Source organism: Mauremys mutica, chromosome 9 (assembly GCF_020497125.1).
Source record: "Mauremys mutica isolate MM-2020 ecotype Southern chromosome 9, ASM2049712v1, whole genome shotgun sequence".
NCBI classification, from domain to species: domain Eukaryota; kingdom Metazoa; phylum Chordata; order Testudines; family Geoemydidae; genus Mauremys; species Mauremys mutica.
In genome coordinates, this window is record NC_059080.1 from 45731909 (window position 1) to 45758084 (window position 26176).

The 26176-nt window shown below is 53.1% G+C and overlaps 1 protein-coding gene across 1 annotated transcript; it reads right to left on the reverse strand.

Moving 5' to 3' along the window:
• Positions 1-699: 699 nt before the first annotated feature.
• CCNB3 (cyclin B3) lies at positions 700-24781 on the reverse strand. Its single transcript, XM_045029374.1, has 12 exons — positions 24632-24781; positions 12241-12349; positions 11596-11679; positions 10696-10814; positions 9259-9352; positions 8519-8617; positions 7305-7397; positions 6383-6520; positions 4263-4418; positions 3062-3211; positions 1940-2070; positions 700-990 (listed from the first exon to the last, which is right to left on the reverse strand). The coding sequence occupies exons 2-12, from the start codon at positions 12328-12330 to the stop codon at positions 921-923; spliced, it is 1224 nt and encodes a 407-aa protein (XP_044885309.1). The 5' UTR covers positions 12331-12349; positions 24632-24781; the 3' UTR covers positions 700-920.
• Between the last annotated feature and the right edge of the window lie 1395 nt (positions 24782-26176).

Below are 26176 nucleotides of genomic sequence, written 5' to 3' on the forward strand. Positions count from 1 at the left end.
CCTGTCCTATCCCCTCCGAGGCCTCGGCTCGCCGCCAGGCGCTCAGGTTTATTCTGTTCTGTGCCTTTTCTACGCCCTGTGTAAACTTCTCCTCCCTGTGTGGACCAGAAGGAGACTTCCAGTGCTGCAAAGGGTTGTCCCAGGGGTGCCCCTGGGGGCAGGGGGAGGGGGAGTGATCCCTGTTTTTTCTGGGGTTCTTCCCTCCCCATTCTAACCCCTGCAGCAGTGCTCAGTTGTTTCTCCTTCCAGCTGCTTTCACTTAATAAACAGTTTGGAAAGTGAAAAAAAAAACAAAAACATAAAAAAACCCCAACAAACAGGGGTTGGGCTACAAGACCCAGCCAGAAAGAATCCATCTATCGGCACTTCAGATGCAGAAAGCAGAGTCAGGAAGAACCCCACTGCGAACTGTGAGCTCCTGGGGTTGTGCAGCAGAGACTAGCACAATAGACTAGAGGAGGCCAGGTGTTACCCACAGCAAACTTCAAAGAAACAAGCCTGCTACCCCTCCCCCCAACACACTACCCCCACCCAGCTGTGTAACCATGGGCTGCACATCACCCCTCCCACCCTTTGGCCTGTATTTCCACTGCAAGTTCCTTGGGGGCAGGGAATGTCTCACTAGGTATCCGTACAGGAAGGGGCCCTGACTTCACACCACTGCTGGGCTGGGAATACTAAATAGACTGCCAGGCGGGACAGATACACAATATTTTATTGACTTATTTTCATGTTTAGTCACCCAATAACACTTGCTACATTTTTTCCCCCCTTTAACATTAAAAATCTATGTACAGACCCCTTTGGGTCAAGGAAGCAAATCTCTATATACAGGCTATTTACACATGGGCCGCGCATCCCTCCGAGCCAGGGGCAGGGCTGCCAGCCCCCCAAGAGGGCTGCTCACCCCATCCCCTGTGCTAGCTCTTCAGAGCCACCTCCAACTTCAGCATGTCCATGGGAGCACTCTTGGCTACTTCGAAGAAGACTCTGAAAAGGTGACACAGGCCTGTTAGTGCAGCACACCCAGCGGAGGCACATAGCATAGGACCGGGGCAGGGGGGTGGGGCGCTCCAGCCAGCCTGAGGGAAGTCTGCTGGGGCACTGGGCCCCAGCCAAATGCCTGTGGTCATTAGCAAAGGACTCCTTTCTCTAAAGAGTTCATTAGGCATTGGCGTTAAATCGGCTTTTGGTGCTCAGTCTAGCAACCCTGCCCGCATGCCCTGTCCCTGCTGGCACGTTCTCCAGTCACCACGGAGTCCTTCTGGGCACATGGGACCCAAGCTCCTAGCGTACAAGCCTTCCAGGCCCCCCTTTATGCAGAGCAAAGGGCAAATTTCTCTCCCTTTACAGGTTCTCTCCCTTTCAGGTGCTACCCGCCACCCCAGGCCTGCGGCATAAGTTCCAGACCAGGGTGACCCATAACTCCAGCATGCACGGTGGTTTTGCTGGCACTGCCCCTGCAGCAGCCACAGCCCAGCAAGGACCCCTTAGAGCACTGACAGATTGTGGAATGCAGGCAGGCCCTTAGCCGTAGTACGGCGAGCTCCTGCTGGGCCAGCCTCTGCCAGACTGCAGCTAGCCAGCCCAGGTGGCTCAGTTTCTCCCCCCTGTTCTCGATGCAACAGAGCCAGGGTGTCTGAAGCCACAGCTAGCTCTAAAGAGACGAAGATCAGAGCGACTGGGGGCAGCCAGTCCTTGCTGTGCTGCAGATCAACGTTCTGCAGAGCGCAGCCCAGAATGAAGTGATCACAATGGTCCCTTGGAAGCTGACACTGCACTGGGGCCAAGGCAGCAGGGCATTCACAGCTCCCACCCCAGGCTGCCCAGGCAGGTGACATGCCCAGTGCAGCACCTCCTGCTGGCCAGTGAAGACATCTCCCAGCCCCAGCCCATCAGACACACCACAGACACACCGCTGCAAGGAGAGTCCACTCACCGGTGGGAGTACTTTGTGCGCACCGCCTTTAACTTGTCATCGTGCTGGTAGGTCAGCAGGAAGTTCAGCCTCTTCACCAGTGGATGGAGCTCCTGAGAGCTGTACCCGCTATAATACTCCAGCGTGGGGCTCTGCAACACATTAGAGGGACTCAGAGCCTGGACCAGCACCATTGCACATATACTCCCTCCATGCTGCTTCTTCCAGGACACTGGGGATAGATCTGACCCCTGGGATGTCCTGACCCCATAATGGCTGCTTGGCCAGACTCCAGCGCAGACAGGACACGGATCACTTGCCCAATTTAGGTAACAGCTGAGTTTGCCTTCTCATCGTGACGAGTAAGGAGCAGAGACAGGCCCAGTCAGGTCCCCACACGGAGCCAAAGGAATGGCCTCTGTGCAGGTGGCCATCTGCAAACAGGGACACTATGGCCAAAGATCCCAGGGATGGGGAGAGAGCAGCCAAGCACCAGAGTCAGCTGCCAGGCAGGGAGCATTGGACAAGAATGTCACATCCTTTTCCCCTAGCCTGCAGGGCCAGTTATGGAGGATGAGAAGGCAGAGCAAACCCCACTCCTGAGGCTGCTGAGGGCCTGGCTTGGAGATTGTGGTGAGCTGCCCCCTTCTCTAACTCTCCCTGAAGGTACCAGGGCCTGCCCAGTACAGCTGCCACTACCCCAGGCTCTGCAGTCTCTGGAAGTGGGGAGCTGGAGAGCAGACACGGGACTCAGCAGGGTTAGGAACTCGGGCCTCACAGGCTCACGTGGAGCTAGCTATTAGAGGCAGGGCCAAAGGAGAAGTGGAAGGGGTGGGGCTTCCCTGTCCATCCAGGATTGAAAGTGCATCAGTAGCTCAAGGCCGGGAGTTCCCTGCAAAGACTGCAGGATCTGGGACCAACCCACCCGCAGCCACGTTTCCAGCGGCTCCAGGACAGTGGCCATCCCTACGAACAGAGACTGGCGACTTGACCCTGGGGGAAACCAGCCAGACAACACTGCTAGAGAGCCAGCGACAGCGGCCAAAGGGGCAGCTATTCCAGGCAGCCTCCTGCCCCTCGGGGCCAGTGGAGCTAACCTGGACAGCCAGGCATGGGGAAGGGCCAGGAGAGCAGGGCACTCACCCATCCACCAAGGCTCTTCATCTTGAGCGCCAGGAGCAGGCAGCTGGCGGCTAGCTTGGAGGCGCTCTCCTGGACATAGTCATACTCCGGCAAGGTCATCTCGCAGATGAAACGGGCCAGGGTCAGCGTCTCCATGCTGGCGTGAGCGCACTGGGACCATGGGAGGAAAAAGGAACTGTGATGAGACCTCTCTGCTGAGCACCTGGTGAAGGGGAGATGCCTCCCCTAGCTGCCCCCAGAGCCAGGGCATGGTCATGGGGGAGCACCCTGTCTGCACTGGAGAGCCCTGCCCAGGGCTGACTCCATGGGAGAGGCAGGTGGTCCCACCCAGCAGATAACTGCCAGCTCGCTGCAGTAAGGGTCCCATTGGTGCTCAGCACAGGGGTGAGGAAGGGGGATGGGTCCAAGGCACCCCAGAACACAGGTACCCCATGGCCCCAGGGGAGAGTCACTGAGTGAGCCAACCTGGCTGCCTGTCCAGGTCACTCAAGCCCAGCAGCTGGGACTAGCCCATCTGTCTCACTCCTCTGCTGGGATAAGTCAGATCCAGACCTCTCCATGGAGGAGCCTCTGGCATCCAGGCCTGGATGCCTGCTTGTCCCCACCCTGAGTGCCAGATGCTCCTGTCCCTTCTGGAGCCCACAGACAATTCAGCACTTGATTCCCCTCCCTGGCCGGGAGAGAGCTCTTTGCTCTGGGTGTGTCGGGCAGAGCAGGGGGCATCATTAGGCAGGGGCAGAGGAGCCAGCCAGCGCTTCCACATGACCGAGATAGCCAGGCCTGCATGGACCAAAGAGCAAGCAGATGGAGGAGAAAGAGACATTAGTGCTCCTGGCACTGAACATCCTGCTCTGCTCCCCTCGGTGCCCTGAGTCGGGACTTGCCTCCAGGGCACTGAGGTGCAGAAAGGAATGGCAGGTGTGATAGGACTCGGTGGATGGGGAGAAGGGAGAGCTTGTTTGCTAGTTACAGCCCCTCTGACAAGCTAGCATTTTCCTTCCAACGAAGGAGCAGCCTTTGCTCTCCCTGCAACATCACCCCCTCATAGAGTGCTTTATGCCCACGTCGTGCTCATTTCCCCACCAGCAGCCCAATGTGATTGTGCCACCTGGCTGGTGGGGGAGGGTGTCATCGAGGTCCACCTGCTGGCCTCTAGCTGTGACCACCCACATCCCCCCTAGTGGCAGAAATGGGGCCCCACCTTGGCAAACCTCCGCAGGAAGCGATACGGGATGGGAATGTTGATGTCGAACTTCAGCATGCGGAGGATACTCATTTCCATGGCAATCAACTCCTCCCGCTTGTAGGCATCATCACAGATGTAGAGGAAGTCGTCCACACACGGGGGGCAGCGCTCCTAAAGGGAAATAGCCATGGGAATGGTCAGCCCCACCTACACCCAGGCCAGTGCTGCCCTAGTCCCTAGGGGGTGCTGTGCTGAGCTGCCTGGCAGGGGCTAAACTAAAACCCTGGGGGTGAGATTTTCAGAAGCATCTAGGTGAACTTGGAGCATGAATCCCATTCACTTTCAGTGGTTGGCTCCCAATCCCCTTATGCATTTTTTTTTTTTTTAAATTTCCCTTCTGGCTCTTTAAAAACCCACTGGCACCTTTTGAGAGATGTGAACCCTATTGTCCTGGCTGGAGTTCAACTTGGATGAGGCCATGCTGCCCCCCAGGGACAGCCCTGCAGTCGCAAATGAGATAACACCTCTGGAACTGCTCTGTATTGCTGCTGTTGAACAGCTGCCACGTTCTGTTCCAGAGATGGCTGCATTTCAGTGGTGGGCCAAAATGTTCATTGAAGACGGGGCAGGCCGATGCAGAGCGCTTCACTTTCATCAAAGTTTTCCATGGGAAACTTATTTTCAGCAAAAATTCAAGATGGAAAGATTTTATTTGGGAAATGCCATTGTAGTGTCTCATGGGAGTTGTAGTTCAGGTGCCTCATGCTCCTGCTCTTCTCTATAGGATGGGCTTGACATCTTGCAGGATGCCCCAAAGTTTCCCCTCTTAGAAAGGGGAGGCAGTGCATCATGGGAGATGTAGTCTCCCATAGGGGGGAGGGATAGCACAGTGGTTTGAGCATTGGCCTGCTAAACCCAGGGTTGTGAGTTCAATCCTTGAGGGGCCATTTGGGGATTGGTCCTGCTTTGAGCAGGGGGTTGGACTAGATGATCTCTTGAGGTCCCTTCCAACCCTAATAATCTATGATTCTAGTCCAACCAGGGAGCCTAGACCATAGCAGAAAATCCAGCAGGAGACAACCCACCAACGATTTCCATAAGGCACTGCAACAGTATATGTGGATTGAAATATCACTTTAGGGCATTTGATTGATTGATAAATCAAGATTTTGATTTGAAAATTTGACCAGCCCTACCCCAGTCTCCCCACCTGGGTAACCTGCCCAAACTTTCACCTTTCAGGCTGGGGACTTCCACCACAATATTCAGAAGGTGGTGGTGGGAAGAGGGGGACATCTCTCCAGCTTGGTTTGATTTTTGGCTACAGAGTGGGGTGTGGAATTCTTCTTCCTTTCTGGGCAGTGTCTCAACAAACTACCAGCACCTGGAACAGTTGGGTTCCATTCCCAAGCACAGTGCATTGGAATGCTTTAACCAGCACTTGTGGGATCAAAAAGCATATCAGCCCTGTCACCAATGGCAGCATTTTCTCCCTGGGACTCCCTTTCCCCACTTCCTGTTTCCTCCTTCAACTAGGAAATTAAATGCAAAAACTTGAGTTAATCCTGCGTCGTGGCTCCAACGCTCCCAAGTCAGGTGTAACATTAACACCACCGTGCTGCGGAGAGATCCATGCAGCTCTTCCTCCCTTGTTAAAGTTAGTTGCTCAGTGGCAGCATTGCGACACACTTGGTCCATAGGACGTGCACCAAGGTCCAAGTTCATGGGCCAGCTTTAGCATTTGGAATGTCCCAACTGCCTGATCTTTCCCCCTTTGCTAGTACAGCCCAGTTCACACCAGCGCACACTCCCAGAGATTTGCATTAAAGGTGGGACGCTAACCAACAGGACCCGCCTAAGGGCTAACTAGGACCCAAGGGGTGAATTCCAGCCCACCACTCCCTCGATCCCAGCCTGCCCTGCACCCTCACTGCTATTCCGGCACTGGGGCCTTTTGAGCAGCAATGGTCAATCCCTGCGCTGTAGCCTTAGCCACGTGAGCTGCGTGGGGGGCTATAATGTGACTGCACAGCAAGCCCCATGTGTGTCCCCCTCTGGGCCTGTGTTACCCTCTGCCTACAAGCAAGGCTGCCCCCGACGCCCCGCAGGCTCTGCCCAAGCCAGAGCTGGGTCACCTCAAACTTGGAAGCGATGAGGATGGCCGTGGAGCCAATGAGCTGCAGCTTGTCCCTCATGCTCACCACCTCCACCAGGTAGTGATCCACCAGCTTCACCGCCAGGTACAGCGTCTCATGGTTCAGCTCAAAGTTCTCCTGCGGGGGAAGACAGATGGAATGGCACATGCCAGCCAGTGTCACCCACCCTGGGTGCAGTCACTCAGGGTTTGCTATGTTCCCAAGCTGCTCTCCCCAGGCGGGCACCCCATGCAGCAGGCTCAGGGCAAGGAGCAACAGAGCCCCTCACCTGCTCTGCTCCCGAGACTTGCCCTCATGCAGGCTGGGACTTGTTTTAGCAGCCAGGGGAAAATGCTTCCCATTCCCAGCCCGGGGGTGAAGGTCACGTCTGCTGTTTTGCCCCAGGCTGCCCACCCCGAGTGCCCAGGCACAGATCAGAGTCGTTTGGCACAAGGAGGGGTCCCCGGTGCTCCACTTGTCTGACTCGCCAGGCTGCTGCTCCTCTCCAGACTCCAGGGCTGGCTTCTGACACGCCCAGAGGAGAGTCAGGGCCAGCATCTCCACGAGGTAACTGGCCCCTCCCAACGAGTGTGTGGAAAAACGGTAAGCGGCTTCCTCCCCCTGGCCTGCAGCCCCCTTTCCTCAACCCCCGTCTCCACTCACAGCCCTTTCACCCCCGCCACAAGCTAGGCTCACAGCTGCATGCAGCTGAGCCGCGTTGCAGGGGCTGAGGGATTCCTCTCCTCCACGTGGCTTCTGCTCAAGCCTGCTGGGGAGGGAGGGCTGGTCTGCCCCACCTCCAGCAGGGTGGGCCCCCTGCCTCTTTTTTTTTCTCCAAACAAATAAACAGCTACGGTGCACACGCTGGCACTCTCCTGGCGGTTCATTCTCTCCCCCACCACAAGGGAACCCGGGTGCGCACCTGGACCTCCACCATCCAGTCCACCAGAATGGCTCTCATGTCCCTGCTGATGTCGTACTGCTTCTCCATGTAGTTTGGGAGCAAGAACTTCTCCTGCCAAGGGAGCCGCAGAGAGGCTGTTAGTGAATGAAGCCCGCCCACTGCAGCATGCGGGTAAGGGCTTGGAGAGGCTGAGTCCATGGCTCTGCCCTCCTGCAGGCAGGCTTCTAAGCTCTCTCCATGGCACCATGGCCAGGAGCTGCTGCTGTCACAACAGGGCCTCCCTGGGACAGGCCCTCAGCCCCACTGTTGACGTAGGAGGATCCCACCCCCCACCCAAGCCCAGTTTTGTCTCTGTAATGGCACCAACTCTTGTGATGGGCTGGACGCTAGAGCCCAGTTGATCCTACCCAAACTGCTCATCCCTCCCGTGGTCAGCCAGCCCTGCTACATCAAGGGAAGGGGCCACCCATGGCCCCCAGCAGGGATTAGTGGCTGGGAGGACAGTTGCTGCCAGAAGGTGCCATCCGCACAGACAGCGCTGCAAGGAAGCGGCTGTAACTGGGCTTCACCATCCAGAGGTGAGCTAGGAGCCCAGCCTGCTTCTCCTGCTGGGCCAGTGAGCAGCACAGCTGGAGGGGAAATGGCCACCAGGGCCTGCCCAGGGTTTCTCAGGGAGACTCACTGCCATGGACAGAGCGGCCATCAGCCAAGTGGAACCAATCACCCTGCCCAGGACCAGCCAGCCTCCTGCCAGGAGAGCCCTGGGTTCCAGAGAGGCTGCACGGAGCAGGCAGCGGGAGCAGAGACCTGTACATAACAGGATGACTGGAGCTAGTTTGCCTGCTTGGAAAGAGTGAAAGGCTGAGCCAAGCCAGCCAGGACATGAGCCGGGGGCTTTTGGAAATCAAGCTTTATGCATCAAGTGCTAAGACACAACCTGCCTGCCCTCCCAGTGTACCAGCCCCCCATCTGCAATGCCATGAAATGCAGCAGACAAATGCACTGGAGGGGGCTGCACTCTCTTCTCTGGAGACAATGGGACTTTCAGACCTTAGGGGCCTCGGCCTGGCATTCTAGCTCCTTCCTGTGCCTGGTGCCCCGGGAGCCAGCCTGGTGTCTCCAGGGCATCAAGCCAGCGAGCTCGGAGAGACTGGGCCAGTCCAGCAGAGGAGGAAGGAGAGACGGGCAAAGCTGAGATCCTTGTGCTTGAGCCCTTCCCGAGTGCCACACACCTCTCTCTCCTTCATGTAATTGAAGATCTCCTTGGCATACTCAGCGCTGGCATAAGGGTCTCCCAGCTGCTCCTTGTCAATGTCCTCAATGGCAGGCACCTGCGTGAAAGGCAAGAAGGTTGGGGGATACCTCTGGGACACCAGAGAGACGAGTCCCAAGCACTCATGACAATGAGGCACTGAGAGCGATGACTGGTCAGGCACTGGGCTGCCGGCCCCAGACTGCTTTGCCAACGCACCTCTCTCACCTAGCAGAGGAGCGTCCACAGCTATGTGGCAAACCCCAGCCTGGAACACAAGGCACTGCATGCCCCGTCACTGCGCTTCATCCTGCTCTGCAACACCTCTCGTGCTACTCTCCCGGCTCACCCAGCAGGACTTTTCTGTAGCAGTTTGCCTACGTGGCCTGCAGGGGGCAGACCTGCCCCAACCCAGCATTCAGGGAAAATTAGCTGCCAGATCCCATCTGTGTAGAGCAGCAGCTGGGGAGGGGGCAAGGTGGCTCCGCACATGCAGACGGACAGAGCCTGAGGTGAGCAGTTGAGGCAGCAATTGCAGGCAGTGCTTCGGTATCCCCAGGAAGAGGTGAACGAGCGCCCTCTAGGGACAGTGTGAGGCCAGGACACTTCCCTCCTGCAAGGAGTGCAATGCCAGCATACCAGCTGAGTCCCACGTGCTGCTCCCGCCCGTCGCCCTCCCAGGGGCCACTAGCATGGCAGTGAGCACCCGATTCCACTGACCTGCGTGGGTGCTGGCTCCTCCGGCACCGGGTCATTTTTGTGAACCAGTTTAGGATCAACAGGTGCCTCAGCTGGGGGCGTTTTCCTTGTTGACCTAACAGAAGCAGCCAAGAGCAGGTCAGACACTGCAAAAGGCCGGGCTCAGGGACAGGGGGGTGTTGGTCATCCAGTGCCCCAGAAATCACCAGATCACATCAGACTAGGGTATAGCTATAGCCCAGGGCCCCCTCTCCAATAGGGCCCTGTAATAGCTGCTTCAGAGGCAGGGGCAAGAACACCATCCCCCACTGAGTGAACAATGACTGGCTGATACCCTGAAGCAGGAGGCTTTACAGCCCTGCCAATATTTTATCTTGACTAACACCACCACGAAGGTTCCCATTATCCACATCAACACCCAAACTTTCCTTGAATTCCACTAAGCTCTTGGCCTCCATGAGATCTTGTGACAGAGAGTTCCACAGGCCAACCAAGCATTGTATGGAAAAGGCATTTTCCTTTAGCAGTTTTATATGGAATGGCTTTCAATTCCATTGAAGTCCCTTGTCATCCTAACACAAGGACAAGGGATCTCCTGATCTGTCCCCTCCATACCACCCCCTTCGTACACCTGCCTCATATCCCCTAGTATTAGTCTCCTCTCCAAGGCATGCAATCCCCATCTCTCTTCCTAGGAGTTTTTCCAGTATCCTGTATCTTCTCACCAAGGAAGGAAGGAAGGAAGGAAGGAAGGAAGGACAGACCGATGTCTGCCATCTCCTTTCAGACAAGATGATTATAACTGCCCAGCATCCACGGGCAGCACGCCCCCATCGGCATTCGACTATTTTCCACATAACGACACCCCTTCCTTCCACATCCCAGCCTCCCATTTGTCTTTAGCTGCAGCCACATCCCCTGGGATTTCCCTTCTTCCCTGTACATCAGTCAGCCAGGATGAAGGGATGTCCCTCTACCTCCCCCTCCCCATTTTACACTGGGGGCCTGGCCTGCAGCTTCTCCCACTCCATTTTCTCAATTATCCTCCTAGTTCCCCACTGGAGGGGAGTTCGCTCGCCATGGCCGCGGATCCCGCCAGCAGGCAACCTGAGCACATTCCCAATGGCAAAAGCCTCTCCGAGGACACCCCACCCTCCCAGCTGGGAAAGGGTCCTACCATTAGAGCCCCCAACTCCACCACCAAGAGACCCTGAGAGCCAAGAAGCATTGGCACAGAGAGACATTAAGCCTTTGGAGACTGACCCTCTGCCAGAGGATCCCCTTGGGCTGCAGCCTGGAAAGTGACAGCACTGTGCAGGCCAGTACTGGTGCTAGCCACAGGGACAGCGGCTCAGATACCAGGGTAAACGCGCGTCCATCAGAGCGAGGAGCAGTGCAGCCGCAAGGGGCGGGCGGGGCTGGGGCTGCATCGGGGCTGACCCACAGAGAGTTACTCACTTTTTCAAGTTGATCTCATTGTTCTTCAAGACCCCCAGAGCAGCTGTGCCCTTCTGCACCTTCCTGAGACCTGCCTTCGCAGCATCCTTCTTCCTCAGGCCAGCCTGGTTCTTGTGAGCCTGGCAAGTGAGAGGGCAATGCTGGGAGCACAGCACGACACACAGAGGGGCAGCCTGGCCAGGCTCCCCAGCATCGCTGCTCCAGGCCAACAGGGGTGGCGGGAAGTGGCAGCTAACACATCCCTCGGCCCGCGCCGCTTCCCACAGCCCCCACTGGCCCGGAGCGGCGAACTGCAGCCAGTGGGAGCAGAGATCAGCCGAACCTGCGGACACAGCAGGTAAACAAACCGGCCTGGCCCGCCAGGGGGCTTACCCTGGCGGGCTGCATGCTGAAGGTTGCTGATCCTGGTCTAGAGGGACCCCGGGGAGGTATAGGGGCACGTCCAATACAGGGCAGCCAATGAAGGGAGCTAGTGCCTCCTAAACAAACAAGTTCACTGCCTGGTTTGCCTGCAGACTATTGATAGTTGTGAAGTTTCACTGGATGTTGATTCCGCCCAGTCTTAGCAGGGAAAATATTTTAAGGTTAACATCAGCATGATCTAGTGGTTAGAGCACAGGGCTGGGATGGGGGAGAAGAGTTTGTTCCCAGATCAGAATGTAAGGACTAATATATGGGAGCGTGGTCTTTATTATGTCAGAGCAGTGGATCAGGCATCAGGACCCCTGGTCCCCCACCCCTCAGCCCATGCATGACCCAGCAAAGATGTATGGTGCCTCTCCGGAGAGGCACCATACAAGACTAGGAAACAGGATGGGCAGACGAGGTAGAAATGAAATATTCAGCTCAGAGAGGAACCTTGCCCATCCAGCTCCCCCACAAGGAGTGCTGTGTCCTTACATTAGTGATGTCTCCGAAGGCTGACCTCTTCTTGGGTGCCCCCTGGGGTGAGGACGGGGACCTCTTTGCTTGAAAACTCTCCTCCTAGAGCAAGGAGCAGATGATTGAGATGGCATGCTGGACCGCCACCCTTTCTTGGCAGCCATGCCCAGAGCATGGGGCGTGGCACCGAAGATACCAGCTTTCAGGAGAACAAAGCAGTCAAGATGGGGCTGGAAGCATCACGTATTCTCACAGCTCCAGCTGTGAGAAGTGTCTGCCCCCCAATGCCACAGTAGCCGAGTCTGATGCATCAGCCTCACCAAACCCTGTTGAGGGGGAAAGTGGGGGCAGGCTAGACCCCAGCTTACAGATAGGATTTGAGGCTGCGTGACTTGCCCAAAGGGCAACAGGCCAGACTGCAGCTCTGTAGGAGCCAGCCCAGAGCTTTAAAGCATTAACACGACTGAAGTGCTGGGACCAATCTTGGCCCAACTCTTAGAAGAGGGAGAAGCCACCTTTTCCTGTGGCCTCCCAACTGCAGGGACCAGCCTGCACCTTTACCAGCAAAGGCCCCATTGCTACTACCGGAATGAGCAATCCATATGTATCCATAGCCCCAGCTCCCAGCGGGGCAGGAGAAAATTACTAGCCCCACAGACTCACCTTCTCAGGCCTGGCATTTTCCACTGCTCCTGCTTTACCAGGCCGGAGCGGTTTACTGCCTGTGGTCTTGGAGTTGCGTGGCACTGGCATCTTCTCTGCCCAAGCACACCTGCACAGAGACAAAAGATGCCCCCAAAATGCTGACTAATTAATTCAATGCACTTTACAGACTCAAGGCCTCAGCCTCCCCCATGCGGTGGGCAAACAGCCTTTATCCGTACCTTACGGATGGGGAAACCGAGGCATGGGGAGGGGAAAGGATTTGCCCAATGGCACCCAGTGAGCAGCGTTAGGAGTCATGGGTTTATTTTCTATCCATACTCCTCTGTTATCATCCAGACCACAGAGCAGTGACTGCAAACCTCTGCCCCTACTCCAGGGACTTTAGCAGAAGCTCAGCTGCAGCTCAGACACAACCTTTAATACATGCACCCACCTCACAGGCGGAGGCTAGCCCTTTGGGATCAAACAGCAGCCACCACCTCCCACAGCTCCCAGTGACTCACCTCACAGCCTGGTGTTGGTGTCATCAGGCATCTGTATTAGGCCTGAATGAACCAAAGTTATTCTATGCTTGCCTAGAGGGCCCCCTATGTTAAACTCTAATCGACCTAGCAAGCCAGTAACTGAGAATGGAATGTGTAGCAGCTAGTTATCAGTGCAACACTGATATCAGGAGGCAATAATGAGGCCTGCTTGCACCTGGCAAGAAGTGCGGGGGGGAGGGCAGGATAACAAATCAGAGGGAGTAAAACAAAATAACCGGTCAAGAAAAAGTCACTAACGAGATAAATTGTTTGCTGCCAAAAGTGATTTAACCTGCTTAGTGTAATTGCTACTTTATAATGTATTTGCTACATGGGAAATAGGAGGGGGGGTAAAGGGGGATGAGTAGTGTGGGGGTGATGGGAATGCTTAGCTAAAATCATGTATAAGAAGGGAAAAACGGCTTGTATCTGTGTGCAGGATTTGAGATTGCTATGTCTCCCTTGCACCTTATTTGGGCTCAAATAAACTTTGTCTGCTTCTCCACCTTGGTGTGTTTATTGGAGCGAAGCACACTGGGCAACGAACCACTGTTGCTGCTGCCTCGAGTATTCTGTGCTGGCAACAGTTTTGGCATCCCTGGGTGGGCTCGAGGCAAAATTGTGCCTTGCCCGGACTCCTCCAATGGCCGGCGGACGATGGTCACAGCCGACGCCCAGCGCGCACCGGTGCCTTTACCGGGGGCCTCGGCAGAGACGCGTCAGGCCGACCTTGGAAGACACAACGGTGCAACGCGCTCGAGTAGTGGAGAAGCTGTTGTGGGCGACGGTGAGGAACCGGTCCCATGGATAAGGTAGGAACAGTCCAGTGCTGTTAATCTTTTGTTTGCCTGTTAAGATCTGGGGACGCCCAGTGTCTTCCCATAGGTATGGGGCAGGAACAGAGTACAGGCAGGGCACGGTGTACACCCTTAGAATGCATTCTGATGAATTGGAAAGTGTTTGAATCAGATCCATTGACTAAAAGCAAACTGAAAAGATTTTGTACAGTTGACTGGCCTCAATATCAGCTAGAGAGCCAGGAAAGGTGGCCACCGGAAGGATCACTTAATTACAACACGATCCTTCAATTACTCCTGTTTTGTCAGTGAACGGGTAGCTTCTGAAGCTGTTTGTATGGAGAGCTCTTGTAAAAATCCCTCATCATATGCCCCAGAGCTGCACTGGGAGGAGAACTGTCCGTGGGGATGTCTGTCTCTGTTGGGCTCACGCAATCTGAACTTATTGACTGTGCAGCAAGATAAGATGCACCGTGGTAATAGGAAATAATGGCCTTGGGGGGGCGGGGGTGGTGTGTGTGTACACCAGTGTGAGTGACTGTTACCGGAAGACGCCCAGAATACCCTGTGAAGCGAAAGCTCGTGACCAGGACTACTCTAACGCAAGCCTGGTAACTAGTGGATCTGTAGGAGATCCGACCCACGGTGGGCTGACTCGGCCTGGCATAGTCCGGCGACGAAGCTGCCTGGGTCTAGGAGTGTGTGAACCCATCTTCCCTCCCCTCTCCTTTCTGTGTGGGCTACTGACAGTCTGATCATCTCACTGGACGCAATCAGAGTAAGCGGCGCCGTCTCCCAGAGACTAGCCGACGCTCTTTGCTGAAGGGAGGTGTAGGAGAGTCATGGTCATCCTCGTTAGTCTCTCCTGTGTGAGTGCCCTGTAGGGAGAGATCCTTAGTTTATGTGCTGCTAGCGCGGACAGGGCACCCTCTCTGTGTGTGTGAGTGGAAAATGGGGGAGGGACAGTCTAAACATTCCACCTCACCCCCTAAGGGTACCCCAGCATGTTACATGTACGTACATTATGGTCCTAAAACCTGCAGGTATTTAGAGAATTGGAATCTTTACACGCGTGAAAATCCATCTAAACAATGCCCATTAGAAGGTACCTTCAATCTAGATAAGATCATAAATCTCAGAGGAGCTTTTAATCACAAAAGCCTCTGACACAGTGTGAGCAATTTGTCTAGGAACGGGTTAATTTGAAATTCAGCTTGGCCTGGTGAAACTGGAGAAGCCACAGGCAGCTGACCTGGACTGGAATCTCTGAAAGAGACACCGCAGGAGATTTCAGGGTGTAAAAGAACAGCCCTCCCAAGAGTGAAAGCATGTTGGAAATTCTGGACAAGCTGTATACAGGATAATCTCCCGTCCACCTATTCCCCTTCTCTGAATGTTATATCCAGACGTGAACAGTCTGGATATGTGTAAGTATTAAAGTGGCTTAAGGCTTGGGGCATTCATGTTCTTCCTGAGTGATATGGGAGCGTTCCCAACACTCTCCATTGTTGTTTTATTATTTTTAATGAAGCTTTAAAATTCGGTTATATGGTGTGTTTTATCTTCCCCCAAGGTCCTGCAGTGTCAGCCTGATCACCTGACATGAGGGATTGATTGGTAACAGAAATTTGTCACAGTTTGATGAGCAATAGAGAATGGGGGAGCCCTGCAGAATTTACACCATCTATCTGTTTTACCCTTGTTATTTTATGTTTGCTTTGTTTGGTACTGTTGGTGTTATATGTTGAGGATTGTATGATTAAATGTGTGCCCACTCTCAGCCGCAGTAAGTCTGAGAACTGGAGAGGGGTTTAGCATTCCTCTCTCCACCCTGGTTGACTGGGAAGGGTGGCATGTGGATCTACCCCCAGTTGTAGCGGGACTGGGCAATAAAGTAGTTGGAGAAAAGGGAGGACTCGGGTAGTCTTGTGAGTAAAAATGTTTTAGGGAAAAGACCAGAAGGGTGGGGGCTAGTTGAGAAGCCCACCCTCCTAGCTAAACTGGTAGTGGAACAAGTTGGTGCCCATGGAAGGGACGGTTCAGCGAGAAAAGCAGGATCGGGCCCAGGCAGGCAACAGAGAGAGAGACTGGAAAACAGGTTGGAAACTTTTGAGGGTATAGTGGAAGAAAGGAGTAAGTAAGTGATTTAAGGCAGAGTGAAAAGTTAACTCTGTAGTTGCTGGAGGGAACAGCAGTTGAACTTCGTAAAAATGCTAAAGTGAAAAGTTCTTGGTGTCTTTAAAATGTTTGTAAATAAATTCAGGCAAAGAAATTATTAAATTGTAATCATTTGGCTATGAATCATTTAGTTGAATTAGCTAACGAATGTATACAGTGCTATGTAATTGAAATTTTATTAGGCTTTAAGGCACTATAAGTGGTGATATTTTCTTTCAGTGTTTAAAAGCAGGAGTTAAAAGTAAAAAGCAAGCCAGAAAGCATCTGTATTAATGCAAGTTATCTAACTGATAAGGTAGAAGCCACTGAAACCTGGGCTGCCTATGTAATTATGGGGTACAAGAAAATATGGGGTAATTCCCCTGTTTTGCCTGAAATCAACAAGGGTATTTGTATATTTTTAGCAATGATTGACTGCCCCGAAGGGGTAGGCCTCTGTTCTTGTCTTTCAGGTAATCAGAGAAAACTGATGCCAGCTGAACAGCATTCAACATACCATGATTTATTGGCACAGTAAAAATTATGTTTTGTGTTCTATGTTCTGTCTTGTGGTGTTTGTCTCGTGGCCAGAATTGTTGTGTTTAATATTTTTATGGGATGGTCCGGTTTGAAATCAAGTGGAAGGGTTGGATTGGAATGTAGATACTTGTTTTGTTTAACTTAGAATACAAAGTGTTTGGATACATCAGGAAAATGTGATATACTAAAGTCTAATACATTTCCTTAAGTAAGAGAAAGAAACTTCATTGGCCAAATCTTTTAATTGAAAATTGTTATTAAAATTTGCATACTAACAGTCTTTGGAAGCAAGGTCATGAAAAGTTAACCCACTCCCCATATTGTACATGGAATCCTTCTGGCTACCTCAGATTTCTAGCCAGAGGGCTGGGGATAGTGGGAGGCTATTGGACTAGAGGTTGTATTGAATAAACTCATCAAAGTGGGTGTGCTTGTCCTGGCTTGTTGTTCCACAGCTCTGTAATAAGGTTATTTTAGAAGAAGGGTATATGTGGCATACATTAACTAATAAGATCAATGTACTGTATAACGGCAATGTGTATGTGTTCATTGTTAACAAAAGGTGTATAAGTAAAAAGTAAAAGTTTCCTTTGTAGGTTAAGAAGAAAAAAAAGGACAAAGAACGAGTTAACTGAGGAAAAAAAAATAGCTAACATGCTCAGTCTAAGGATAAGGCGCCAGCCCCATTCAAGGACACTGCTCACAGCTAAGACTTGGCTAACAACCAAGAAAAGGGGGGGACTTAAATTTGCCCACGCGGCTATGAGATCTGCCAGGCACTGATGAAGTGTGTTAGGTTTTTTTCTCACAGGTAAAGAAGCACTATCCGAAGACCCTAGCAGCCCTGCTACTCCTTGGAACCAGGAAACTGGATCAATGTAAAGGTCCACCAGCGAAAGACTGCTTTGGCTCCACGCTGGAAAGGCCCTTATTGAGTCCTGCTGACTACCGACACCGCTGTGAAGTGCCAAAGACTGACTGCCTGGACCCAGGATTCTCACTGCAAAAAGACCCCTCCACCTCAGAAGAATTCTCCTACTGATGATTAGCCTATTCCTTTTTCTAGTTTTACTGTGCCTTCTGGACAGCAGGGGAAAAGGACAAGAATGCTGAACTACAACTGTTTCGGGAAAGGAGAAGAAACACTCACTCTACTGACATTGCCAAAGTCCAGGAATTCCTGACCAGAAAGGACATTGAGAACTGACCCTGGTGAAGAAAACCAAGGCATTATACACTGGCAGGAAGAAACTTGTGGGACCCATGTTTGGGAATGTGGTATTGATTGGATTTTGGGGTTTATTCTACAGGCTGCGCCCTGTGTTTTGGATAAATCCTTCAGTATGTATTGCCCTCCCTAACTGGATTTTAAATGACATTGCCCGTATCCAGTTTTCAGATCACTTCTATATACCCAAATTGCTCGCAAGGGGCTGCCATTAGATTAGCACAACAGAGAACCTGGGTTATTTCCTCTGGAAAAAGAGGAAATTGAGCAGATCCCTGTAGGCTGGGGCCAATAGTGTAGCAGCCATTTGGAATATTCTTAAAGGCCAAGAACATGATAAGAAATTGGGCCAACTAGAAAGGGCCACTAGCCTTATTTCTGAAGTTCAGCTAACCCAAGTATAGGCTGGAGTTGGTGAGTTACATGTCATTTTCACCATTAGTTCTATGACCCAGAAGTTATTAACAGAGATGGTATTAAATATCACTGAGGCTGGGAAGGCATTGCAGTGGGATCTAGTATGTTTAGAAATTCAGGATTTCCTGAATGACCAGCTGATGGCCATTCGGAATGATCTTGAGCACCAGACTTGGCCCACTGCCCTTACAGACATATCAGGAGTACCATCTGATCTGTGGTCATGAAGACATACTTGGACACTTTCTGGGTGGAAGTGTGGACATTCACAGTGCTCCTTCCAAGCATTTGGACCGGTTAGAGTGGGTGTGGGCTCCCACATACCGAATCCTGCCAGGTCCATGGGGAGGATGAATGTGGAACTGAATACCCCCTCATTAATAACCCCAGCTCCCTAGAGCTTAATTGTTTTTTTGTCCTCAAAGTATGAGAAAACTCAGACAAAAGTTTGTTGAGTATTCTCAAAGGGGGGAATTGTTGGTGTCATCAGGCATCTGTATTAGGCCTGAATGAACCAAAGTTATTCTATGCTTGCCTAGAGGGCCCCCTATGTTAAACTCTAATCGACCTAGCAAGCCAGTAACCGAGAATGGAATGTGTAGCAGCTAGTTATCAGTGCAACACTGATACCAGGAGGCAATAATGAGGCCTGCTTGCACCTGGCAAGAAGGGGGGGGGAGGGCAAGATAACAAATCAGAGGGAGTAAAACAAAATAACCGGTCAAGAAAAAGTCACTAACAAGATAAATTGTTTGCTGCCAAAAGTGATTTAACCTGCTTAGTGTAATTGCTACTTTATAATGTATTTGCTACATGGGAAATAGGAGGGGGGGGGTAAAGGGGGATGAGTAGTGTGGGGGTAATGGGAATGCTTAGCTAAAATCATGTATAAGAAGGGAAAAACGGCTTGTATCTATGTGCAGGATTTGAGATTGCTATGTCTCCCTTGCACCTTATTTGGGCTCAAATAAACTTTGTCTGCTTCTCCATTTTGGTGTGTTTATTGGAGCGAAGCACACCGGGCAACAAACCACTGTTGCTGCTGCCTCGAGCATTCTGTGCTGGCAACACTGGGGAGCAGTGACCGCTCCCTCCCCCCCACCAGCCTCATCCCTCATGGTCTGGCTTTTCAGGTGCTACTGGAGCCACCGTTGCTTCCCCAGGCCAATGGCCCCTCTCTCCACAGCTTTCGGTCCAAGGGACCTTGGGTCATGGCCACCCCCATTCCATTACCTTCTGATCGGGGAGCAGTGCAACAAGCCCCAGGAGAATGCACAAGAACCACCCTGTTGTCATGGGGAAAAGGCAACGGGACGAGGCAGCTTCTGCAGGATCCCGTTAGGGCAACTGTTGTGTTGCAATGAATAAAGCCAAGTCCGTCAGTCTGTTCCCGTGGAGTGCCCCACAACCTGGAGCGTAACGAGAGGGATGTTCGCAGCCTGCTCTTTTATAGCGGCGAACTGTCCTGCTCCATACAATTGCTCGGGAGTATAGGCCTCCCCCAATGCCTGCCTCTGTTGTAATGCTTCCTGTTGAAATTCACTATCCCAAATAACATACTGCGCGGGGCTTAAAAGCATCCTACAAAGATCCTTCCAATCTTGGGGGAGCATGCTATATCCGTTCGCAATCCCTTCTAACATGCCTCGGGTAAAGGTGGATTTCAATCCAGACTCAGTAACTGCTCGTCTCGCCTCTCGGAGAACGGAATAAGGGGGGGCTGTGATCTCTACTTCAGCCTCCCCCTCTTCGTTGCCAGGGCAATGTGTCACTGGGAAGGCAGCCAACAACTCCCGTATCTCTTTGGAGCTCAGGCTTTCCTCCTCCGTTTCCCTCTGTATTATTGCCTGAAAAGGGGACAGCCGAAAATTCGGCTGTGAAGAGCCATCCGTACCCGGACATGCATCATGGCATTCGGGTACCGCCTCAGGCGGCTTGGGGGGCAAGATCCGAGGGTAAGGAGGGGGGGCCGAAGGCGCGGGGGCGAGAAGGATAGCCCTGGAAGACGCTCCAATCCCGGTTGTCTCCAGAGCCTCCTTACATCGCTGCCAAAGTAGGAGCCACTGCACCGCGGCTCTAGGCTCCGCGTGCAGTGTCGCCCCTATCATTATCCAATCATCTACCGACAGTGACCCGCGATCCGGGTACCAAGGACATTGGCGATTGATTTCAGCAATTAGCTGTTCTATCTGACCCAGGGAGGCTGGCCTGCCAGCCTGTTGCATGATAACCTGCAGCTCTTTCGCATGAACTTTCTGCCGAGCTGACAGTTTCCCCCCCATACTCACGAAACGGGGCTTTTCAGCGAGGGTCGATGCATCGAAGGCTATTCCAGCCGGTGAGCAGGGGGAATCACGTCGGGGTCACCAGATGTTGCAATGAATGAAGCCAAGTCCGTCAGTCTGTTCCCGTGGAGCCGCCCCAACGGGGCTGTCCACGTCCATTTATTATAATTGGTTACATAAATCATCCTATTATGCGCATGTACTAACACAAGCCAGCGTCTCGCCCCCTCTCCTGATTGGTGCTTTATGCACTGCGTACTCCAGTGTTATGCACCTGGTCGGCGCTTTATCAGTGAGTCTCCTGACCGGAAGTGTGGGGGTGTGGGAACTACTTCAGCCGCTCTAAATCCGGGGGCGGCATTCCTACCCCCTTAGTGTTTAAGAAGTGTAACGTTCCTACACTGTTGCCCTGCCATGGCTCCATGGCAGCATTTTCCCAGGGCCCCTGCACTGGTGCGAAGCTGCTTTGAGGAAGGCAAGTGGCACAGAAGCAGAGGTAGTCTGGGGGCCTTCTTATGTGAGATGGGGAAGAACCACTGCTAGGGCTTAGGAGCATGCAAGCCAGGATGAGCATACTCCCTATTTAACTCTTTGAATGCCACTGGGGTCCCACGGAAATAACAACTGGGAGCATTCTGAAGGCCGGGAAGCAGGCCTGGGCCTTTGTCCATGGGGTAGCAGGGGGGCTGAGGCAACAGGAAGGACGCTGGCAGGTGGGTTTGGTTGTCAGGAGTGGCGGGTGGGGAAGGCTGGGGCTTTCAGCAGCAGTTTGCAGGCAAGTCTACTCATCCGGAGCATTGGAGGTGCTGAAGAAGATGCAGGCATTAGGGAGGTAACAGAGGAGGGGAGCATGCCAAAAAAATCCCTGCATACACCCATGTGCCCCTACAGACCCTCATCTGCAGGGCTGCAGAGAACCAGCCACTTCTCCCTCAGGCCTGGCTGGCTGCAGAGGGACATGATGAATGGGACATCAGCAGGCCAGTGCCAACCTGGCGACAGCAAGCTGTCCAGCAGAAGATCCAGATATAAGACCCACTGTAGGACCTTCACTCCCTGGCCGCCAAAATAGGATATTTAGTTACAATTCAGATAGAATTCAGTCTATCCTGCTCTGCTTCTTCCTCCCTCCCATCACTCTGCCAGGTGGCTGGCAGTTAGGGCCCAGCTGGAAATGAGGTTGGACCGAAGTAGTGGTGTGCGAGAGAGGGCTGAGAGAAAGCAGATGTTATTAATGTACCTAAAGACCATCCAAGATCAGGGCTCCATTGTGCTAGATGCCGTATAAACAGAACAAAGAGCTTGTAATCTATACAGGGGGAAGGGATAGAACACACCAGCTGAGTGAATCATGTGATGGCCGCAAATCATAGAATATCAGGGTTGGAAGGGACCTCAGAAGGTCATTTAGTCCAACCCCCTGCTCAAAGCAGGACCAATCCTCAACTAAATCATCCCAGCCAGGGCTTTATCAAGCCAGGCCTTAATAGCATGTTAGTTCCATGATTAAATGGAAAGAAAAGGGAAGGCGAGGAGGGTGCAGGGGAGAAGATGGTAAGAGTGGTAGTATGGAGAGAAGCAGAGGTGAAGGGACTGAGGAATGGGGTTGGAGCAATAATCCAATCAAAACTGCAGAAAGGTCTCTGGATATCTGAAGGTCCCTGCCTTGGCTGTTTCTGTAGTTGCTCCTATCAGCTGGAGTATCTGTCTGGTTCCTCTCTGTAGTTTGCACCCTCTCCTGCCCCTCCTCTGGGAAACAGAGGCCCCATTGGCTTGCACTCTGAGAAGCTAGAACAGCCCATCTTCACCTGTCTTCCAGTCAGTCTGATGCAGAGATCTGCTCTTGCTAGAAGGCCAAACAAAATTACCCCAGCATGTTGAGGGCCTAGTGTGTTCAGTGCCAATCCCAACACCTGGTGTAGCTCCAAGGAACCAACAGACCAGGGTAGGGGTAGCTCACACCCACAGGAGCTGAAAAGCCTCTGGTTCAAATCTGGAGACCTACACCATGCTGCCAGCCCAAGGGAAGAATGCAGCCTAGAGTGACTTTCCAGACAAGCTCCCTCCAGCACTGTTGTTCTCCCATATACAGCCCAGACCACAGCCAGTCATTACAGAGAGCACTAGGCTGTAACAGTTTCCATTAACTCCAGTGGCTACTATGACATCACCCCTTCACAAATGAACCCTGATATGTGGGTCCCCCTTCCTGCTCAGCAGCCATTTTCAGAGAGCATGTTACAAAGCGTTTCCCAGCAACTATATATCGGCCAATACCAAGCTCTTAATTTTCATCCATAGATCACAGAGCCATGAGGGGAGCATCATTACCACCATTTTACAGATGGAGAAATGGAGGCACAGGGCCATGAACTGACTTGCCTGAGGTCACCCAGCAATCCCATGGAAGAGCTGGGACTAGAACCTGTCTCCTGGGTGCTCTATCCACTAGGCCTCAGTGCCTTAAAAGAGGGGGAGACAGGAGGGCAAAGCAACTGTCTGTATGGCTTTGGAGCTGGATTATTGGCTTTGGAGACTGATTGGTCTCCATTTACTCACAGAACAGGTACAGATGGGCACGGCACAGCACAGCAAGCTACCCACTCACAATGCCCCAGCCAATGCACTTCAACCTTGACCTAGAATAGGCCTCATTAGTATCAGCTGTTATGAATTGTGAGTGAGCCCCCCACCTCACCAGGAGCTGGACAGACACACTCCCCCCAGCCAGGCACTAGATGAGAGCAATTTTGACACTGCAACTAGATCCCAAGCAACTGTAATGAGCCCATCACCAAAACAGCTGAGCACCTCTCTGCCAGGCTGGATGTGAACTAGCAACTTGGATGTGAAAGGCTCTATGGTCCAGGCCTGTCATTGTTTGCATGTTTGTTTTTGCATTAAGTGGCTGGTCTGAGCCACCTAAGGGCTCAGACCATGCTGTGACATTTTGGGACTGTCAGCATCACCCTCCTCCCCTTTAAACTAAGTATGCTTGGGATCCAAGCTATGCTTTGTGTGACTGTACTGAAGTCATGGGAGTCATGAGAGTGTGGGAAGGTAAATATGGACTTTCGTCCTCTGGTTAAGTTGAGGGAGGGGGTCAAACAGAGAGAACACTTTCTTACAGTGTCATCAAGCAGTCATTCCACTAGCACCCTTCATTTCCACCCCCTTCCCAAAGACAGCCCTGGAATCCGTGCTTTAAATCAACAAGGTTAATTATAGCCTGGAGCCAGAGCACAACACACCTCGGACAGGTCTCAGGTACTTTAATAATAGGGCACTTGGTGGAAAACAAGCCATCATTTTAGCAACTGGGATTAGGTTTTCCAGGTCCTTCTGACCTGGCTCAAAAACCTGGATTTCCCCAAAGCTCTGCAGTAAGACAGGAACAATGGATACACATTACAACTGGCTTGGTTTACAACACGGTTAGGCAACCTGTGGCACAGGTGCCGAAGGCAACACTCAAGCTGATTTTCAGTGGCACTCACACTACCCAGGTCCTGGCCACCAGTCCAGGGGGCTCTGCATTTTAATTTAATTTTAAATGAAGCTTCTTAAACATTCTGAAACCTTATTTACTTTACATACAACCATAGTTTAGTTATATATTATAGAAAGAGACCTTCTAAAAATGTATGACTGGCACACAAAACCTTAAATTAGAGTGAATAAATGAAGACTCGTCACAGCACTTCTGAAAGGTTGCCGACCCCTGGTTTACAATATCCACGCAATAGAGATTCAAAAGACACAACTGAGTTAGCTAATCCACATAGACAGAGATGACTGAGCTGCTGGTTGGAGTCACATTATGGATAAAACCATCCAATCAGAGGAGAGCCAACCGGGGTCAGTGCAGCATCCAGCAAAGGAGATGAGGCCAGTACAAATCTCATCACCATGCAGCTACCCCCAGCCACAAGAGATTTGAATTTGCACCATCTCCCAGAGTCACTGAACTTTGGCTCAGGGTAAAGGAATCTGAAACACGCCCCTCCCCTTCTCTAATCAACCCTGAAACCTTATAAACCGCTGTGCCCCCCCGCCCCAAGTCTCTGCTCGGTGTCAGCCCGCCGCGGACTGCAGGCCCGGGAGGGAGGAATCAGCAGCTGCCGAAGCTCCCGGCCAACCCCACAGCGATTTCGCAGGCGATGCTCAGGGAAAGGGCAGCAGCGAGCCGTGGGGAAGCGCAGGCCGCAGGAAGGACAAGGGGCAGGTCATCCCCGGGCCACATGCCGAAGGGAAGGCGCACCGCGGGCTGCATGTGCGCAGGTGGGGGGGACGCTGGCACCCCGGGCAGTGGGGAGGGGGCTGGCACGCCAGGGGGCTGCAGAGTGGGCCGGACAGGGCGGGCAGGGGCCGGGGAAGTGCAGCCCAGCTGCGGGGGGGAGGGAATAGGCGGATATGGGAAGCCGCCCGGCCCGAGCTCACCTGGCTTCTCAGCGCCCGGCCCCGATCCCGGCCTCCACCCAAGAGCTGCGGCTACTACTGCACAATGTGGATTTGAAAACTGCGGCCCTGGCAGGAGGCAGCCTGCGACTGGCCAATCAGCGGCCAATCAGCGAGCCAGGCTGAATGCGGTTGCTAAGGGCGGTGCATAGCGTTTTTAAAATCGGCTCCCTCAGCCAATGGGAGAAATGGTTTCCCGGCGGGCGGGCACACAGGGGGCGAGAGCTCTCTATCCGCCATTTTCATTGGCTGGGAACTCGCCAGGTGGCGCGTCTTGTTTTAAATTGACCTTAAAGAGCCAGACAGCGGGGACAGTGTGAGCAGCTGCCGGAGCAGGGAGGGACTAGGGCGGGGATTGCCCCAGCCAGGGCCTGTTTCCCCTCCCCCTGCGCCTGCCCCCCTCGCCAGGGAGGTCACCCGCCTTTGCTCCACCTCCTGCTCCTACACAGCCACTGTGGCCCAGGGACTCCAAAATGCGGATGGGGGCCAGAGTAACACCCCTTAGGGGTTGCCAACTTTCTGATCCAGCAAAACCAAACACCCAGGCCCCGCCCTGTCTCCGAGCCCCCCCCCCCTCGCTCACTCCATCCCCTCTCCCCCCCTCCCCCGTCACTCGCTCTCCCCCACCCTTACTCGCTCATTGCCTGGGGAGCAGTGGCATAGCCATGTTCTAAGAGCAGAGGGAGCAAACACATAAAAAAAAGTGCCACCCACTGCAAAGCAGCGAAGAAAAAAAATGTAAAACCCAGGCCTTACCGCCGAAGACTGAATTACCCACTGCTGAATTGCCGCCAAAGGCTCGGAGCGACTGAAGCACCAGCTGCCGAATTGCCACCAAAGACCTGGAGCTGCCTGCTGTGGGAAACCCGCGCTGGATTAGTCCTCAGCCAAGCGCAGCCGGAGCTGAAAGGTAGCGGGCTCTCCCCAGCGGGCACAAGGAGGACCATCACCCGGCCGCCACAAAGAGATGGCGGGGGGAGCGGGAGAAGCACCAGCTGCAGGGGCCGCCAACACAAGCTGCATGCAGCGGAGCCCAAAGTGAGTGCCGCCGAAGACCCGGACGTGCTGGGGAGCGCTGAATGAGTGGTCAGGGGAGCGGCTGCTCCACTGCTCCCCCCCCCCAGCTACGCTACTGCCCGGGTGTTCGTTTGAAAACCAGACACCTGGCAACCTACTGATTGCGCTGCTAATGGGGGCTTCCTCTCCTTAAGCTGGGTTTTTACACTGCTAGTTACAGACACTGAAGTTGCAGAAAGTGCATTTGTGTTTTCGCCTCTTCAAATATCCAGCCAGCCCAAAAGCTGAATCCCCTGTCCAGAGCAAGACCACCTCTTGGTTTTTCCTGTCTTGTCTCCCTGGCACTGTTTGCACTAAATGCTGCTGTCTTGTATATGCTGCCTGCTTAGCTATCATGAGGGAAGCCCTATACATGATTATTATTTAGTAGTAGTAATACTGGGGTTTCTAGGAGTCCTCCGATGGACCAGGACCCCACTGGGCCAGGTGCTGTACCAACACAGAACAAAA

Bases quoted from the DNA above. Each gene is read 5' to 3' on its own strand.
- CCNB3 (XM_045029374.1), bottom strand. From the start codon at position 12,330: ATGCCAGTGCCACGCAACTCCAAGACCACAGGCAGTAAACCGCTCCGG. The intron at 7,398-8,518 runs GTGTGTGGCACT...CTCCCTTGGCAG, and splicing joins ATTACATGAAGGAGAGAGAG to GAGAAGTTCTTGCTCCCAAA. The intron at 2,071-3,061 runs GTGAGTGCCCTG...AATGTGTTGCAG, and splicing joins TGAAGAGCCTTGGTGGATGG to AGCCCCACGCTGGAGTATTA.